Source organism: Typha latifolia, chromosome 3 (assembly GCF_019914945.1).
Source record: "Typha latifolia isolate L0001 chromosome 3, TyphaL0001v2, whole genome shotgun sequence".
Classification (NCBI taxonomy): Eukaryota; Viridiplantae; Streptophyta; class Magnoliopsida; order Poales; family Typhaceae; genus Typha; species Typha latifolia.
In genome coordinates, this window is record NC_133088.1 from 15,217,174 (window position 1) to 15,237,075 (window position 19,902).

The following is a 19,902-nucleotide window of genomic DNA, read 5'->3' on the forward strand; positions in this document are numbered from 1 at the left end:
ATCAACTCTACTAGATCCGGACATTGGTTATCAATCTTTTGGTGAGAAAAAAAAACCATGTGAACGATTTCGTCTTTTATACACTTCATTCTAGTTCTCCTACTTATTTAGACATGACATTAATGCGAGAATATCTCGAGCTTCCAGCTTTTAACAGCCGAGCTTATAAACATACACTTTGTGCTATGTTGGTGCTTGATTACCATCCGTGCCTCCCAACTTGTCAAATGTTTATTAGGAGCAGAAAAATTATTAAATTTTCCAATCATTTCTAGAGAGGAAAGGGTAACGAGCAACCAATATATAATAATAGAACCTGTATTAACAAATCATTCAGATTCCATTCTAGTAATCAACAAAAAAAATAATTGTTTTTTAATGAAATATTTTGCACGCCGTAACCAATTTCTTCTCACTTTGACTACTTTACTATTATTATTATTATTATTATTATTATTATTTTGATAAGCCCCTGCTTTAGAAAAGTGCGCAACTTAAAAGGGAAAATAATTTGTGTCCTGTAGAAGTTTGTTGTGGTTGGTGGGTCTTCTTTCCTCCCTCTCTCCTCTTTTAGCTAAATTGACTATGAGAGGGGAGAGACTCTTACCTCCGTTCTCCCATGTTATTCTCCTTAAAGATCTCACGACTATTGGAATCGTCGACTCCATAGTCTTTGTCGTCGATAACAGAGATATTTGGTTTCAGCCCTCATTAGCTCTCGTCTCTGTCCTAACAACGAGAGTGTTAGTTTTGTTCACTTGGCCACTCTAATTATGTAGTCGCCACCATCATTGGCCATCAGATTCATCCTTTCATGTTGGTCGTGCCTACAAGATGTTCGATGAAATGCCTATTTGAATTATAGTCCCCTAGTCCATTATTATTGGTGCACGATTGCAAGTGACAGTGTCGTGTTCTCTTTGTTAAACCGGATATGAATTCTTGATATCAAACCAAGGGGTCGTGACTATCTATCACTTGCTTTGCATCCATGTAACGATGAACAAATTGTTTAGTCTTATACCTTTATACCTTTCAAGGATACAATCTGATGAGACTCTATACTCGTAGGGTTCTCATAAAAGTAGATTATTGCAGGATTGTAACATTACATTAATTGTGGGTTTGACGACCACAAGATGCCTAACATTCTTTAGTCTACATTATTTTATTTAGTCTCTTGCCACAATTCTATGCGACACCGGTGATATTGGTTAAGATGAAGACTTACTTTTGGGACAGGGGCTCTACTTTCTCTCTCTCTCTCTCTTTCCCTCTGAGTGCCCACTTTCTTTTTTAATTTACTTGATAATATTTTTTTATTATATTTTGATTTGTGTTTAGCTAAGTGTAAAACTTATCTTTTAGAAGGCCATCCATCCTATCCTATCCCTACTTATATTCTTATGTCAAATTGTAATCGTCTTTTTAAAATTTATTTTACCGCTAATTAAACTGATCACCTCTGCAATCGTTCCATAAAATACAAGAAAACAAGAAAGAAAAGAAAAGAAAATAAAACAATCCTCAGATACTCCAGTAGTCCACAAGAAATAAAATCAACGTCCCGTTCTCGGGATACATGGGTCTAATAATTGGCACGAATCTGACAGGTAACCTGAAAAAAAAATTAGGAAATTTTCAAATAACACCCTATACTTCCAGTATTTTTCAGATTAAAATGCAGTTTTAAGGATTTTGTAATTTAAGCCACTATAATTTTCTTATAACATTCAAGTTCTGAAACTCTATTATTATTTTCAAATAAAATATATTAAATAAAAAAACGTTATATTAAAATACTAAAGATGAATTTAAAATAACTAAATTATCCTTTGATGAAATAAGATATGGTGGTTAGATATATATATATATATATATATATATATATATATATTCGATATTTAAATCTAACATTTTTTCAAAAGTATTTTAAGACTTTAATCAGGGGAGTTACAGAAACTATAAATTAGGTTTTATAATAGTTAGTAAAAATAACAGTGAGATGTTATATAAAAATCACAGGAAAGTAATCTAATTACAAAATTCTCAAACGGAATATTAATTAGAAAATAATTAAACTTGACGGGTGTTATTTGAAATTTTTCTTAAAGAATAATATAACATTAAAGATGAAATTTTAAAAAAAAATATAACTACTCTACATCAATAAATGCGCATTTACAGCAGTCAGTAGTCAGTACTAGGGAACGACCGTAAAATGTTCACTTTGACGCGCGGTAACCTCACAGCGAGTGGCCGTATCTATGCCCTCCGGTGCCGATATAATACTCCGCGGGGCATGGGAGATGGCTTCTTCTTCTTCTTCTTCTTCTTCTTCTTCTTCTCCGCAGAAACTTGCTCACCTTTTTCTTTTGATAAATTTAATGTGAAGAAATAATAATTAGAAGGCAGAGAAAAAGACGAAATAGTCCCTTTACTACAGAGCCGGAACGCCGCTTCGTGTCCAATACGCTACATATATAAATAGCCAATAAATCTTTCTTATCGTCCTCCTCCTATTTGCCTTTTAATTTGTTTTTTTTCTTTCTTCCTCCTTGGCTTGGTTGTTTCCATTGTCTTTGGACCCCGGTTCTAGGGTTCTTCTTCGAGCCACGTTTGAGGAGAAACAGAGCTTGGTTTGGCACGATCTCGCGCTCCTTTCTCTCTCGATTACTCCTCTCCTCGGAGCCCGCGGTGCTCGAGAACGAGGGTTTGTTCTTGGCCTCCGCATCGGATCGATCTCCCGTGGTCGATCGGGCGGATGGGAGCTCAATCGCAGGTGCTGCCCCTTTGTTCTCCTCTGATTGATTCTTGATCCAATTGCGAGAAATGCTTTTGATTTTCTTTTTTTTTTTGGCGATCTCTTGTTTCCCTCCGTTATAACACGGCAGGATTGATTGTTATGTTTCGCAATTGTTGGTTCTGATGGAATTATTTTGACGAGATCCGAGCTCAGAGATATTGATTTCAGGGTTGGTGGATTGTTAACTTTTAAATTGTTATTTTCCGTTGAATTCACGCGGAATCTGAAAGGGATAGTCGTATTCTAGCTAATATTTTTTTTATAAGAGTTCTTTTAGGTCCTTGAATTGAATAGGAGGAAGTGAACTATTACATTATTAATATCTTTTCTCTAATCCTTGTTTGAATTTTATAGTGGTTGTTAGAACAGAATCTTCTGTTAGGTGAAGGTAGGTTGAACTATTGAAGAGGATTGAAAACCGTTGTTGATTAGGACTCTTGCATTTCCTGAAGTCTTTAATCCTGCTTAAAGAACTACTATTTAATATGTTGTTTGCGAGGCTAGATATATTGGGTGTGCTCGTTAGAGATGGCAAAACTTCTTAATTTCAAAGGGTATCAGAAGGCTATCCTTATTTTAATTGGTAACAATTCATGATGCTGCATCCAAGCTATATCGAAACCTTGTGAGTGTTCATTCTTGGGCATTTACGTAGTTTTACATTCTTCTCTCGTCATGCTTTTTCTATGAAAACATTTTGGCTTTCTGATCTCAAAATAAGCTCATGCAGAAGTTCTAGGTATAATTTTCCACTTCTCCTGCAATTATAATAAATAGGATTTGCGACATTGCTGGATTTTGGTCATTCTTATTTGGTTATTATGTTCATACCAATAAGGTCTGAGGAGAATAGAGATTATGAAAATGACTTAAAGAGGCGACTGATACTAAAATCTAGCATTTTTGCTGTATTGCCAAATCAACTTATAAATCTGCCACTATATCTAGGATTGTCAAATTTCAAGAATCAAATTATTATTATAATGTCCAGCTGAGAACCTGCCTCTCTCTAACCGTTTCGAGCCATCCTAACTTATTACATGAAAACAAGTGTTTTAAATACTTCATCGAGACATTAATTTTCTGCCGGATGATGTACTCAGTTCATGGATGACAACATATGATACCTTCTGTTGCAGGTTTCACTATTACACTGACTTTTTCTCATGGGTTCTAAGGAGTGATGCTGACATGCTCCATTATATGCTATTTGTAACCATGTACTGAGCTCCACATAGAAGATTGAAATGCAGAAGTCAGACCATCATCATCAAAATGTTGGTTCCCCAAGGCGCTTATCCCAGCAGTCTAGTCGTCGCATGAGTAGCAGACGCTCTCAAACAGCAACAGGGCAGCATTCTTCTCCAACTGTATTTCCGGAGAAACGAAGCAAGAAGAAATCTTTTAAGCAGAAGGATCCACACACTGTTGATATAGATTCTGAAAAGGCAAAGGCACATGAGCACAGAATTGATATAGGAGATGAGAAGTCTGACTTATTAGGATATGAAGTTTTCTCCGGAAAGCTCATTCTGGATAAGAAAACAAAAAGTATGAGTGGGGATGAGAAAGATAATTCGGGAAGTAGAAACACTAATGGCACTGATGCGAGACTTACGAGCAAAACCCTGATATGGGGTTCTAATATGCTTAATCTTGAGGATGTCATATCAGTAAGCTTTCAGAGAATATGATTTTAATTGTTTTGGCTGAATCTGTGATTGCAATTATTGATGATTGTGCCCTATAAACCTATGCTTCTTTTTAAACTTTGACAGGTGTCTTATAATGCTGGTCTTCGACATTTCACAGTGCATGCATACCCTGTTAAGAAGAGATCATGTGGGCTTTCTTGCTTTGTAAAGCCTCAACGAGTTCAAAAAGACTTCCGGTTCTTAGCTTCTAATTCAGAGGAAGCCATTCTGTGGGTTACTGGCTTTGCAGATCAGCAATGCTTTATAAATTTCTTACCTCACCCTATGGTCTCTGCTAAGAAGCAGGCTTCTGATATATTAGCAAGTGAGGTTCCATTTGATCAACCATATATCAAATGTAGGAGTCCACCAAAGATACTTGTGATACTGAATCCTCGATCTGGACATGGTCGATCTAGTAAAGTTTTCCATGGAAAAGTTGAGCCCATCTTTAAGGTATGCTTTATCTAATGAATTGATGCTGATTCAGTACTTGCCGGAGCTTAGACCATTTTGTGAGAGCTTTTCATACATTCTTTTTTGTTGACATGGAAATCTTGGTTGCTTTTCATTATATATTATGTTTGTGTACTTTGAAGTTTTAACTAACATAAAACAAGGAGCACTCTTTGTAAAAGAGAACATCAATATATACTGTATGCTATTAGACAACCGATATTTTCTTTTCCTGGTAAATTGCTGATCCCTGTAGATTGACATCTAGATATGCTATATGACTCGGCACAAAATTAATTTCTAAATGCTAATTTCACTAGAATGACATATAGAAGAAAAATAAATTTAGCTTCTAAACTTGTTAATCTCCTGAAATAAATATTATTAATTAACTTTTGTAATAGTGCGAGCTGCCTTTCCTTGTCTCAGCTTGTCCTGATTTTATTGCTTTTTCATTTGCCCTTTGCTTATTTTGAGCAGTTATGTAATTTTGTAAGTTGTTTGACGTGAAATAAAAGGTGCTATCATATTACAGAGCTTCAGTGTCCAATAACTAATTTTTTTAAACTGGTGACAGGTTGCAGGTTTCAAGATGGAAGTAGTTAAAACAACACATGCAGGTCATGCAAAAACTATTGCTTCTACTGTTGATTTCAGCACATGCCCTGATGGTACATTTGCACTATTTCAGTTCTCTTTACTGTACCCTAATGACATTCCAATACATTTGGTTTACATTACTTCAAATGTTTTGTAGGAATTGTATGTGTTGGAGGTGATGGAATTGTAAATGAGGTCTGTCTCCACTGTATCTTCTATTAAGCTCTTATTTGAGTACACTGATTTTATCATAACTTGTCAAAATTTTGTAGTTAGTATGTGGGTTTTCTGGTTAGTAGATGAGATCTATAGAGACTCCTCTACTGACCAAACTAGTTTACCTCATTACCCTTTATGGTGTCAAAATTTTCATCTTTGATCTGTTTGTCGAATTATTGTTTATCACAAATTTAACTCCACACATGGTTAGTTTTCTGAAACATCATTTGCCATTGATATATGGTTATTCCCTCTTACATGATTGTTAAGTTATATTTCTCATTTTTCTTAGGAGCCTTTTTTCTATTAGCTTGCTTGAACTAAAGCACTTCTTTCTATGCATTATATGGATACACAAAATTTTCAAGTCAAAGCAAAGTTTCTGACTTTCTTCTTATCTTGAACTAGTGCTACTCTCAGCTTCTTCATCATACCTAGAATTTCTGAGCACCGTATATGTTGTGATCACATTCTTGCACTCGGTAAATTTTTAGGTATAAAAGCTGTATGGCAGTGAATTTCTTAAATGTACAATTATGCATGCTTTGTTTTTCTGATAAAGTATAAACTAGCATCACTCATCTGGACTTTTAGATTACCATTTTTTATGAGAGATCTCAAAATACTTGCATTGGCTAGTAATTTCATATCAAAAATTTCATAATTAGCTGACTGTAACTCCAATACCATGATCCTTAGAGCTAGCTAAACAGACAAAATTATGACTAGAAGCCCCGAATATAGCTTCGATGTATGTTGCGTCTATATCCTTTTTACTGCCAGTGCATTTGTGTTTCTATCTGGCTCTTCACAACATTGGGCATATATTACATAAATCAATTCATCACCTTTCTCCTTCATATGTACTATATCCATGTCTAGAGGAACTTTTGGAGGGTTGCACATAGTTTGCATGAGCCTAAATTCCAATCAATAAGGTATAACTGCGAATTAGCCGCATTTCATGGCACACCCCTTTTTCCCATGTTTTCCTTGACTAGGAACTAGCCACCTGTTCTTTGAGGATTAGCAATGAGTTGATACTGGGCATGAAAGTTTGTCAATTTTTGCTGATATATTTTTCAAGTTGGAGTTGCATTCTTCTTCCATATTGTTGGTTGGTGATCCTTTCTGCTGTAATTAGACATTATTGAACAAATTTTTAGCGATTAGGAACCTCAATCTCCATCTCCAATCATTGCTTTTCTTTTTGAGGCTTACACCTGTGGTACATATGCCTAATATTTATTGCCATTTCATAATAGAAATAATCAATGCATGACCAATTATTCAATTTTATATTTGGGACTTGAATGATCATATTCTAATGCAGGTTCTTAATGGTCTTCTTAGTAGAGGTGATCAGAGGGAAGCTATTTCCATTCCGATTGGCATAATTCCAGCAGGTTCTGACAATTCACTTGTCTGGACTGTTCTAGGAGTTAGAGATCCAATTTCTGCTGCAATGGCAATTGTGAAGGTAATCAATCATGCAATACAATCACTTTATTGTTAATAATGTTGCCACGATTCAAGCTATTTTTTCTGCTTTCTTTCTTTCTTTCTTTCTTCCTGAACATGTTTTTTTTCTTTATTTTGTTACTACATCTGATGGTGATTATCAATAGAAAAACTGGTAGCCAATATCATTATGCACGCACCCAGCTTGCTTGATATTTTTAGAACTGGGTGAGTGAATCTAAATGCATTTGCAATTGTTTATTCTTAAGCAAATGAAGTGGGAAGCTTACTGGATGGCATATATTATATTATTATTTTTCTGGTTAGGACAAGGGCAGGTCCATGATATTTAGGGGGATTAGGCTTGAGAAAATATAAAATTTATCTTGAAACAGTGACATGGTTTAGAATCTTTGGATCCAGGTACTGATATTCTTTTTGTTTATAGACAAAGGCTTTATCTATCCTTGTGAATGATTTACCAGACTGGAAATTTATAGAAACCCTGAAGAATATTGATATGCCTCTCAGCTAGACTTTAAGAAATATTAGAAGAGGAATTTTGCAGAGTAACAATTCTATTTGGTGATTATTTCAAGTGACTTCTCAGAATTAGAAATCAAGGAGATCTCAGAGAAATAACATGAAAATTGGAGATAAGGGTGAGGAAGAGACATATGGGCATACTGCTGGGCCGTGACAATAGCCTCCAAATAATGTTTCTGTAAATTCAAAATTCATACAGCTGCTTTCTTTGTTTAAGTAAAGACCTTAAAAGTATCTTTCTTGAAGCCTAATCTTGAAGATTAGATTAAGTCCTCCTAACGATGTATCTTGTACAGTCGAGCTAGATATGTGGGTTAAGATTGAAAGTGGAGGTAGACATATAAGATAAGTTGGCAAGGTTTCTTCTTGGAATGTACTTTGTTACATTTGTGCAAGTTTTTCATAACTATTTTGGCATATCTGGGCATAATACTGTTACATATTATATTGCCGATGTTGACATAACATTTGTTGGTCACAGGGGGGCCTTACAGCTACAGATGTTTTTGCAGTTGAATGGATTCAATCTGGGATCATTCACTTTGGAACAACAGTTTCATACTTCGGTTTCCTCAGTGATGGTAACTATACATTTTCATAGAAGTCAAACTTGATTATTTGATCTTGACTTGATTTTGCTCTCTTATTCTGAAACATGCACTCTTAGTTATTTGTTTTACATGTTAGATGGTCTATGGTTCTTCAATCTTCAGATCTTAGTAACTCAAACCCTGCTATTGTAGTGCCAGATATTGTCGATTATCAGCCTACAATATCTTGCTTTGTTGTTAATCAAAATATGGGCTTACCTGGTCATGCATCGTTTCGATAGGCCTTGCTTTCTGGTGAGTGAGGCTGAGCATAATTATCATCTTTGCCTCCGAATATTACATATACTATCATTGAAATTTCACTGTACACGTTTTTTTTATGACAGTCTGGAGTATTTAATGTAGGAGCTCCTCAAATTTATGAAAATTGAATTCCTCAAGCTTATGAAAATCAGACTTCAGTTTTCCAGATATTCTTTATAATGCACAGGGGGTGAGTACCCCCTGTAGCTGCGTATCAGAAACACAATATTCTTATACAGATATGAGTTAAACTATCAAGGAGGTTTCTAAAATGGGGCACACTTTGATATGGCACCATCAGATAACAGTTTATGTTTCCGTATTGAGTTTCTTAATTCTTTTACTAGACTATGCAAGATACTATAACTATAGTTATTTTTCCTGTAAAGTGATAGATAATCAGAGTTAGTTGTTTGATGGTTATCTGCTCAGACAATTTAAATTTTTATTGCTTGAATTAGTTGTGGTGGTAATAAGTCCACTAATTATAGATGAACCTTCATCTCCTTTAATTGATTTAGTTTTGGGCTGGCTCATGGTCAAGCTTGTGGGCCAGCTGTAAATTTTGGATTCACTTTCTGGTAGATCCAAAGAGAATAATGAATGTATGGACTGCTCCACTCAGCCCACCAAGTTGGGTCTGAATACTTCTTCAGGGATCTCCCAACTTCAGTCTGATCTCCTAATTAAGTTTCCTGAATCTTTTCACTTTTCATTTAATTGATGATGACTGAGTATTTGAATATAAACTACATCTATCATTATTATTTTTTTCTTTTTTGCAGTTCTGGAACTATCCGAGAAATATCAGAAGCGATTCGGTCCTCTTCGATATTTTGTGGCTGGTTTTCTGAAATTTCTATGCTTGCCCAAGTACAGTTTCGAGTTGGAGTATCTTCCCATCTCAAAGGAATCTGACTCCCAGAAAAGGGCTTCAGAAGAGCAAGAAAAGATTGACATGTCAGATTTCTATACAGACATAATGCTAAGGTCTAGAGCAGAAGGCATTCCAAGGGCTTCCAGTTTATCTAGCATTGATTCGATTATGTCTCCTAGCAGAATGTCAGGAGACTTGGATACAACAGGTAGTACACTTGCAAGCAATGAGCCATCTGAGTACGTCCGTGGAATTGATCCCAAATCAAAGCGATTATCCTTGGGGAGAACTAATATAGTTTCAGAACCGGAAGAAGTCCTCCACCCACAACCTCACATTTCATCCAACTCTAACTGGCCAAGAACCAGATCAAAGTCAAGGACAGATAAAGCTTGGACAGGATTGACTGCTACCAATGATTCCAGGTCTTCATGGGCAGCCACAACAATGTATGACAAGGAAGACAACTCTTCAACAGTGTCAGATCCTGGGCCTATCTGGGACTCTGGACCGAAGTGGGATACAGAGCCAAACTGGGAACCTGAGAAAGCCATTGAGCTTCCAGGGCCACCTGAAGACATAGAGCTAGGAATGAAGGAACTTGTGCCAAAGCTAGATGAGAAGTGGGAAGTTAGGAAGGGGCACTTTCTTGGTGTACTGGTTTGCAACCACTCTTGCAGAACCGTGCAGAGTTTGAGTTCCCAGGTTATTGCACCAAAAGCTGAGCATGACGATAACAGTTTAGACTTGCTATTGGTTGGTGGATGTGGCCGACTGAGGTTGTTGAGATTTTTTATACTGCTTCAGTTTGGGCGGCATCTTTCTCTACCATCTGTCGAATATGTTAAGGTATTATATTGTTTGCTTGCCTTTCGGTTTTCATTATATTTGTTTGTCTGATATTTTTTGCACTTTCCAAAAAAATTTATATTTGATTTTATAACTGCACTGACTACTGCAATTTTGAGGTTCTTTCAGTCTTTTCAATTGACATAACTTTGCTGTTCTTTCTGCTTTTCTAGCAATCATATTATTGTGGTTTACCCTTTTAGTTCTGGTAATATATCTGAAGAACTACATACCCGGCATCTCATAGAAAAGCTACATGTCAGTTTAGAACCTTACAATTATTGCCTAGATTTTCTTTTCCTTCCACACGTCAGTGTATTTACTGCTTCATGTTTTTTACCTTCCATCTTTTGTTTCCTGAAACATTGTTTCTTGGAGATGAGTTATTCAGAAAACTTGATTCAGCTCTTCTGATTCTTTGATTGAAGGTTATAGAGGTCTATATCAACTCTTAGCATGACTTTCTTCCTCTCTTTTAGATCCATTCTGTATGCATCTATGATGTGAGGTCTTGCTCTAGTAGATCAAGATGGTTATATGAGTATCACAGATTTACACCTCATCATGGATTAACTGCTGGCCAATTCTAAAGGCAGTTGCTTTCTAAACAATATGCCCTAAATCTTGCATTTTCTAATGATTTAGTTTTCTTATTTATTCAGTGATGTTTTATATTTATTAAGCAGTGCTGCAATGGACATAAGAAAGATCATCTTGATGTCCTAGTGTTAATTGTTCTGCATAATTTTGAATAGTCAAGAAATCATACATGACTCTTAACTACATATTGGCATTACAGGTGAAGTCAGTGAAGCTTAGACCTGGCACAAACACTCATAATGGGTGTGGCATTGATGGTGAACTTCTACATGCTAAGGGGCAAGTCCGATGTTCTTTGCTACCTGAACAGTGTCGATTGATTGGCCGTCCTGCTAAAAATCGTGTATAAAATATGTATATCTTTGATCATTTGGGAGTTTTTGTCAATGGTCTGTTCTCTGTTCCGTACCCTAACAACTGACTGTGAGGTGTCGTACTGGAATATTCAGAGCATTCAGAACTCGAGATTTGGTCGGAATCAGCCTTGTTATCTGTGAGGTCTATGTACATTTGCGTGCTCATAGGAGCGTAACGGGATTAATCTTAATCATCAGTTATCTCTTTCTTTGCTGTGTGTTCATTCTGTTGCAGGGCTTTGAGATATTGTTTGGTTTCAGTTGTGGTCCAGTTCCAAGATATGTGTACACTTGTATTATAGAGCATTCTTGCAAACTATAGTTGTATGAAGGAACATAATCTTTACTAGTTCATTGAATGGGGTTCAAGTCAAATCCATACTCGTAATTTTCTTTTCCCTTTTCTTTTTCTTTGAAATTCGAATATCCAATCCACGAAATTTAGATCTTCCTCATTGGTTGACACATTTTCTGTGATCCAGTTTATAATCTCACTGTTCCATCTAGCCTTTCACTTCCAGTTCAAAATAATGTAACATTTCACAATATCCACCCTCATTTTACATTTCTCATCCTTTTCAACATCATGATTGGTCGGTCGCTATAGCATTTTATTTAGAGTTTTAGACCAAACCAATCATTATTCAAACTATATTTACTGAAATAGATCTTCTCAAAACTTATTACTAGAAACTTTTCTTTTACTGTAGTCTTAAATAAATTGCTGAACTCATCCAACGTTTTAGTGGCCTGGTCCAAATGATAAAACGTTTATAAATTTAGCATTTTAGTTAGGACTAGTAATAAATTTGAGCAGCAGTCTATTTTGATAGGTAAAATTTGGGATAGGTCTAGTTTGGTTGTTCACTTTTTTTTATTTAACTTTTTTTAAAAATCTTTTTATTTAACTTAAGTTGTGGATATTTGGAAAAAGAAGAAGGAATGACCTCTAAATTTCCTTAATTTATTTATGGGAGAGACATGGAGGTGGAGAGGCGGACAAGCTATGCTTCCGAAAATCTAGGCGTAATAATGAATCTCAGTGACCCAATAATGGTAACTCGATATTGGACGTCACTTAAGTCTTTTGGATTTGGACGTAAAATAGTGTATGCTGCATTGATTGTTCCAGCTTGCTCAAAGCTTTGTTGGGCATAGACGATTTTTTGACCCAGCTTTTGTTAAGCGTCGTAGTTCCTTTCAAAACTTGAAAATAAATTTAAGTAAATTGTGTCAAGTCAGATTTAGCTCAACAAAGATTGCTAAATTAGACGGACTTTTTAGACATAAGTTGTTGAACTAAAAAACAACTTATGCGAAAATTAATTTTCTATATGGACTGCTAAGCAAAGTTTGACTTGAACGAGAGAAAAACCGTTGGAAAGACTACTTATATAAGTCATGAACTGAAAAGTGACTTACGTAAACAAGTGAACTAGACTTATTGAGGAAAGTAATTTATATGTAAGTCGCAAACACAGTAAGCAATTTACATAGTAAGAAAAGAATGTGACAAAACTCACCTAAGTTGGTATTTAAATTTCGAAGTAAACTAGGCATAAAAGAAAAGAAATATGCGAAGACTTAATAGGGTTAAAAATTCGGATCAAAACCTTGTCCGGACAAAGGACTGATAATATTTTAAGGACCTCAAGCTGTCCAAAGTACTAGATGAAGGATTCATTCACTTCTCCCATCTTGTTGGAGATTCATTTGGGAGATCAGGAAGTCCTTTAATTAGTAATGCGGATAGAGTAGGCTACAATATATTATCAAAACTCCCAGGTCTTGAAGTATGACTCACTAATCTGTGCTTTGCTTGGTCCTATTTCGCTTCATTTCTGCTTTAACTTTTGATTTTGCCATCAGCGTCTGCACTGTGTTTGCAAAGTTGCCCACCGCCATCACTACCAGTAGCATACCACAAACTATCACCTGCAGCATTGGAAGTAATTGTAAGATTCTAGAGCACCTATTCAAATGTCATGGTATGCCGCCGGACATAATTCAATAAGAATCATAAATTTCTCTCTCCTAATCCAACAGTTCAGATTAAATAATACTACATAAAATTAGTCGAAAGTAAAGATCACTCTTTTAATTTGTATGGGTAAATTAGTATTATTTGATTTCTCTCTTATATAGTCTCTTTTTATAAAAGATCAAATATAATAATAAATCTGTAGAAGTTCTCATTCCTTCTGCAAGTCAGCAAACAAAAAATTTATTAACATCCCCAATTGTTTCATGCTTTTTAGTTTACATCCTAATTTTTTTTTTATTTACCATTCAAGACGTACATTTAACAAAATATTCACAAAAGAACATCCTACTGTCAGATTTATTTGGTAAAACTAAAACGTATAAGGTTTTTTTTTCTTTTACAAATATGTGATCAATACAATGCTTAACTTTTACAAAATATTCTTTTACAAATAGGTAGATTAGAGAGGAATTTTCATTTAACACCGATCTTTTCATCTGTTTCTAATTTATGCCCTCTATATTCAAATCATGTATGTAAATTGTCTTATATACCTTTTAATTTTTAATTATTGCTCATGCCGTCAACCACATGATTTTAGGGTAAAGTTTTATCTTGGATCACAAGAATCACTTGCCTGCCACTCAGAAACAACACCATCCAATGCAGTGCGAAGTAGTAAACTCCCAAGATAAGCTTCAAAGCCCTGGAAATCAAGTCATCATCGTATGAAAAACATGATTAGGAAGAAAATATCTTATTCTCCTGTAGTGAAATAATATTTCCAAATTTCAATGGTTTATTGTGCCCCATCTGCCACAATCTTAGAAGAAGTTACAGTAATATTGCTCTTTCATCAAAAGTATTCTACAGGGAAGCTTTTCTTGCTGATCACAAGCTAAAATTTCTTGAGATGCCTTATTACTCAAGCTTGATTTGGACAGAAAGGGTTTTACATTTCATAACGAAAATAGCGCTGCATGCCAGATTTTGTTTATTATAACACAATCATAATGAAAACATACCTGTAATATGAAAAGGATCGGGTATAACATCCACAATTGACCTTCTACACCAGCTGTTTCTCCCCACACAACATCCATTCTCTTTGCCTGCAAAAGCAGGAAGCACAAAATAAAGTACATACTCGCTGAAGAAGAAATTAGATTAGGTGCAACTAAGCTACTGGAAGGTAATACTTCAAGAGACCCATCAATGATCACTGATCAATGAACTAAAGCTACATAAACTAGGCAGGTGCACAGTGAAAGTGAGAAAAATTTCATAGTACCCAATTACACTTACAAAATAAAATATGTGGTCCACAGAGGCAAAAGTACAATGTTTGATCATGAAGATAAGTTGTGATCCATGAATACAGCCCACAACCATTAGAACCTTCAGGAGTCACATCATCATTCCCAAAGGATAAAAAATAATAGTGGCCTGCATGTGTTAGTCTTTCTTTTCTTCTTTTTATTGTCATGTCAAGTAGATATTAAACTTGTTACACAGCAAACGCTAAGGTAGCAGGTGGAATATGATGCATACTTTTCCCAAAGCAATTCGAGTATAAAGCCTTTGTCGTTGATATCTATTCTGTAGAAGCATAGCCACACCTTGCATCATAGCCCATGCCAGAAACAGCTGCACCCCTCTCTGCACAAGGTTTTACATGTCATACTTGATATGTTATGACCGTTGTGAAAGGAGAAGCAAAAGGAAGTACCTGTTTGTATGCGCAATCGGGTTGCCCTTTTATCTCCCAAGTAAGACTCACAATGGCCATCAGCATTGCACAGTAGTGATGATACATCCACCTGCAGAACCAAAAGAATAACTAATAAATGAACAAGTACAACATGAAAACTACCACTACAACTCAAGTTTTGATTAAAGATAGTAACTAACCAACCACAATGAAGGCCTCAATCAAGAACTCTAATAGTGCAGACTCCATATAAACATAAAAAATTACATAATGTAGGGATTCAACTGGAAAAGAGGGCCAAGTGCACAGAGAAGGCTTAGTAATTGATGCCTATTGTTTATTAAGAATATTGAATTTTACAGGAATGGAGACAACTTTCAAATTCAATCTCGATTTCCAAATATTTATACATTTTGACGTATCATATATTATATAAGTCCGTGGCTCAATTGTATAATCACCAAAGTGTTGCTTGATTCTTGGTTCATTGATGATCCACCATGAAAACAATCTGAAACAAGATGAGAAGGATGTGTTCTTTCTACAATGGAATAGGTAGAAAGAAAAGAAAGAAAAAAGATTAAATGTACATTCAGGTGAAAATTCTGCTTCTTCAAGTCTGTTATAACTTATAGCATATTTGACATATAGAGAAATTGAGGAAAATAAAGTAGTTTTCTTTTGTACTTCATCTCAGACAAAGTGCATGAAATGTATATGCAAGTCATGCAAAGGAAAAGAACATTCAAATAGGAAACAAAAAATGCTTCCTCAAGAAGATGAAAGAGGCAAACTTGATTTGGTATCTGTTAGAAAAGCATAAGAAAGGGTACATGAGTTTGTTGGATAATAAGCACCATGATGGTAAACCAAAATTATTTCTACAAATCAGCCTTCCCTTACCATGGGCGAATATCACTTCCATTTACTCTCAATACATTCTCTCGCAGCGCTAAACTTGTATAGAGAAACAAGAGCCAAGCCTGAAAAATTGATCGACCTAGATGTTAACTTCAAACTCTGTATATTATGTCACGTATTAGTGATAGCAAAACATTTGAAACTGAATTTAAGCTGTAGAACTTCCATACTTGGTACAGTTGGACCGGCAATGCAGGAAAGCACCCATCCCACCTCCTTGATCTGAGAATAAGTAAGATGGATGGGAAAAGGAGGAACAAAAAAGCTGTTCTATCCTGCCCAGAATAAAATTAGACTACTAATTAGTTATGAATTCCTCCTCTTCCAAAAATCACATTTCAGATATAACTATCCCAGATAATATAATTGACAGTTAACGTCATGTGCTTACCAGCTCTGATGTTGTGCAAAGTATATACAGAAGATAAATAAATAAATAAATAAATATAAACCTGTTATTTGGATGTTTTGGCAAGTAACTTTTAGTACTTGAATTAACTAGAAAGCTAAAGTTGCAAACTATTCTTGGTGACCTGCAACTCTGCAAGAGAAGACAACTTTCTGTCATTCTAATTTCCACTAGAAGTCTAAGTAGATTTATTGTAAAGTAGTTTCCTTTTGAATCAACGAGATAACTCTATTTGGTGTTAACCTTGAAGGATAAGACAAAATCCAAATAGCTTTCCCATGCATTTTTCATTTGCAAAAACATACGAGTTCCTCTCTGAAGGGCGAAAACATTGATCAGGAAATATGATAATTTATCTCACGTAAGTAACTTAAAGAAGTGGCCAAACTAACATCACGATCAGAGCCGAACCAAACATAATAGATTAATCTTAGATTTCCTATTCAAGCTTCGTGAAATACCTCATATGTTAGATAATTAATTTGATATCAAGATGATGAAGAGATGCGAGATTTTTACCCTGTATTTGTTATACTCATCTTTCACCTTCAGCTGCACGTCCTTCCTCGTCGCCCGGACATTTATGGGCCCAAGAAACATCTTCAAGAACCTACCTGAACACAAACAACTACATAAGAATTCACGACAAAAACAACTAAATTCTGATCACGAAACCACGAATCAAACAGAGGTAGAATAAGAAAATCAACCGTGAGCTTTGCCAGGTACAAGCGAGGCGACATCTCCATCATTAAGGATGCACCTCGCCCTGCACAGGTCCTCCTCTATCTGAAACCAGAACAGCTTCTAGATTCCAAGAAACCGCGAAGAAAGCAAAAGGGAGGAAGAGATGTGATCGCATCGCGTCTAGGGATTCGAACCTTCTCGGCGTCCTTGCGATCGATCGCGCGGCCATTGACGGCGTACTGGAGCTTCCGCATGCCGGATTCGAGGGCGACCGCTCTCCGGCGGAGGCCCTGCTCCTCGCTCGAGGTCCTCGAGACGAGCTCCGCGGCGGCGTCTCGCAGCTCACGCGCGAGCTCAGCGAGCCGCCCCGATTCCTCCTCGAGGACGAAGGAGTCCTCCCGTCCGTTGGCTTCGGAGTCGTCCACCATGGATGCCTACACGAAGGCGAAGGAGAGCGAGCGAGAAGAGTGAGCTCTTAATATAAACGATGTCTCGTGGAAGACAACAATATTAGTAGGGGAAAATACTACTAAATTAGTCCCCGTAGGTTTCAACATTAACTAATTAGTCCCCGTAGGTTTCAACATTAACTAATTAGTCCTATAATGTTCATAAAATTGTTTGTCTATCGTGATTTAGAACATTTAAGAATATATTTTTTTAATATGATTACAAGCTACAAAAAATAATAATAACCTTAATATGTAAGATTAAATCTCAGGGATTAATTACAAGATATGCAAATTAAGCGGACCCCCACATATATTACTAACATTATAATGGAAAATATATGGAGGGTATTGGGATAATTAATGTTTGAATAGTGGTGAAGTATTGCCTTTTAACTGCTGCTATAAATTTTGGTTGGTGCGAAATAATGGCTCCCTCTGAGTGTCTTTATAAACGGGTCATATAAAATGATAGCAGAGAGCAACTTATGAATCTCACTATTTTATTTATTATTTTAGATTATTAAACGGAAAGTGATATTTAGATATCAAATTACACTATTAATATAACAAGGTACCACTTTCTTTTTTTGCGTTATATTTTAAATGTTTTGTCACTCATTTATTTTAGTACCATTTTTTCAGGTCGGATTGAAGTCAACACGAATAAGTTTTATTTATTAAATAAGTAAAAATATTAAATATTAATATGACTTATAAAACAAAATTTTCTTTATGTTTAAATTATTCAAAATTTAACTGTGCGAATAAAAAAACCTTTAACTATAGGTACCCAAAGCCCAGGCCTTCTCGGTCTCAACTGGCTTATAGGCCTCAAATATGGTAACTAAAAAGATCGACCTGAGCCCAGCCCAAATAATACACTGCCAGGCACCCGAATGCAGGAACTTCCTGCATCCAGCGCCGCAGGCAATCCCTTTTCTCCCCTTCAAATTCTCATTTCAAACTCAAAACACCATGCACGAATATGACATCAAAAAAAAAAAAAAAAAAAAAAACCATGCACGAATACATATACATAATCTATATATATATATATGTATGTATGTATGTATGTATGCGTCTATAGACTATGGTAACATGTTCATTAATTGCTACTGCTACCACGTACAACTCCATTCCAAAGGCCATTAATTAAAGTGCTTCAATTCCTCGCCCCTTACCCCTTTTCTCCAACAACTCCACAGCTTTATCTTAAGCCAGCAGTCGACGTTATTTTTATACAAAGGGAGGTGGGGGACCGAATTAATTCCTATCGGCATGTGATCATGGGAGGTGCAAAAAGTTGCCAACTTATATAAATATATATATATATTAATTTTAATTTGGAGCGTTGACGTTTACGCATTGGTTGTTTGCGAGAGTGGTTAAGAAGGTTGCGAGATTAATTTAATATTCTATGCATGCGGAGATATTTGTGAAGGAGTTTGATTAATTAATTAATCAATTAATTTTGCAGATTAAAAAGTCTAACAACTTTTATGCTGTAAGCTTACATAATACTTTTTTTTCCCAGACTATGCACGACTTTTGATGACCACCATTATTCTTCGTGGACACTTGCACCTGTTATCTCTGGTGCCAACTTGGCATCCTTCGAGTAAACGTACCTTTGTGGTCCCTTTAATGGCCTCATTGATTAATTAGCGAAAAAGCACTAGTTAATATGCATAGTAACCAACAAGAGATTAAGCCAACCCAAGCTAAGCTAATTAACTTGGCTACTCTTTTTTTTTTTTTAAATTTCCTATCTATAGTAAACATTAATATCCAATATATATATATATATATATATATATAATTATCTTACATAGAACAACAGTAGCCAGGTGACCAGTATATTGACATGTAGGGGGCCGATGGTCTCGGCTTGCTTTGATATTCGCGCTGCTGTCAAAAGTACGCGGTAAACGAGGCCGGTATAAATTTTTGTTTGATTCTTTATACAAAAGAAGTTAATAGAGAAAAAATACGCTAACGACCAAGAAGGGAAACAGACAGTCGCAAAGATTTACGAAATATTATGCAAGATTCCGAGTAGATCAAAGGACAGCTGGAAGGAAAAAACTAGGCTTTTCTACACGGCTACCTGAAAAATGTTTTAATCGAAATAAATAGTTGTGTAGTATAGTTTCTTAAGGCGGCAGCCTTTTATATTCCGGTATATTGATTAGGTTATATTTATCGAGAACTAATATTTTCGAAAGTGCACCGAATTCATGCAGCCTAGGCTGCAGGCGATCCGATCCCTGGAATAATTGGGGGGGGGGGGGGGGGGGGTGGGACCGGTGTGCGGGATTTTTCCGTTACGGGGACTCGCAATTTACTCGACCACTTCCCCTTGCTCCCATCCGTGTCCACGTTGCCCCCACCGACTCTGTCATCTCGGCCGTCCATGTCTA

General features: G+C 35.9%; 2 protein-coding genes across 3 annotated transcripts; one reads left to right on the plus strand and one right to left on the minus strand.

Moving 5' to 3' along the window:
- Positions 1–2,510: 2,510 nt before the first annotated feature.
- LOC140784465 (sphingoid long-chain bases kinase 1-like) lies at positions 2,511–11,706 on the plus strand. Of its 2 annotated transcripts, none has more exons than XM_073131886.1 (9): positions 2,511–2,782; positions 3,946–4,479; positions 4,585–4,956; positions 5,534–5,627; positions 5,714–5,751; positions 7,109–7,255; positions 8,264–8,363; positions 9,422–10,362; positions 11,162–11,706. In XM_073131886.1, exons 2-9 carry the CDS (start codon positions 4,054–4,056, stop codon positions 11,309–11,311), a joined length of 2,268 nt encoding a protein of 755 aa, XP_072987987.1. In that variant the 5' UTR covers positions 2,511–2,782; positions 3,946–4,053; the 3' UTR covers positions 11,312–11,706. The 2 variants fall into 2 exon arrangements, with proteins under 2 accessions (XP_072987987.1, XP_072987988.1); XM_073131887.1 differs by lacking the exon at positions 2,511–2,782 and adding an exon at positions 3,306–3,431.
- Positions 11,707–12,877: 1,171 nt separating this feature from the next.
- Positions 12,878–17,507, minus strand: LOC140783350 (uncharacterized). The gene is made up of 10 exons (XM_073130221.1): positions 17,225–17,507; positions 17,054–17,132; positions 16,863–16,957; positions 16,105–16,209; positions 15,917–15,996; positions 15,032–15,122; positions 14,854–14,961; positions 14,328–14,414; positions 13,940–14,008; positions 12,878–13,253 (listed from the first exon to the last, which is right to left on the minus strand). Exons 1-10 carry the CDS (start codon positions 17,456–17,458, stop codon positions 13,122–13,124), a joined length of 1,080 nt encoding a protein of 359 aa, XP_072986322.1. The 5' UTR covers positions 17,459–17,507; the 3' UTR covers positions 12,878–13,121.
- Between the last annotated feature and the right edge of the window lie 2,395 nt (positions 17,508–19,902).

What these genes read in the sequence shown, in the direction of transcription:
- LOC140784465 (XM_073131886.1), top strand. Translation starts at nt 4,054, where the DNA reads ATGCAGAAGTCAGACCATCATCATCAAAATGTTGGTTCCCCAAGGCGC. An exon ending in ATCTTGAGGATGTCATATCA is followed by an intron (nt 4,480 to 4,584) that starts GTAAGCTTTCAG and finishes AAACTTTGACAG; the next exon opens with GTGTCTTATAATGCTGGTCT. An exon ending in TTTCAGCACATGCCCTGATG is followed by an intron (nt 5,628 to 5,713) that starts GTACATTTGCAC and finishes AATGTTTTGTAG; the next exon opens with GAATTGTATGTGTTGGAGGT.
- LOC140783350 (XM_073130221.1), bottom strand. Translation starts at nt 17,458, where the DNA reads ATGGTGGACGACTCCGAAGCCAACGGACGGGAGGACTCCTTCGTCCTC. An exon ending in CTCGAATTGCTTTGGGAAAA is followed by an intron (nt 14,415 to 14,853) that starts GTATGCATCATA and finishes CTGCTTTTGCAG; the next exon opens with GCAAAGAGAATGGATGTTGT. An exon ending in CGATCCTTTTCATATTACAG is followed by an intron (nt 14,009 to 14,327) that starts GTATGTTTTCAT and finishes CTTGATTTCCAG; the next exon opens with GGCTTTGAAGCTTATCTTGG.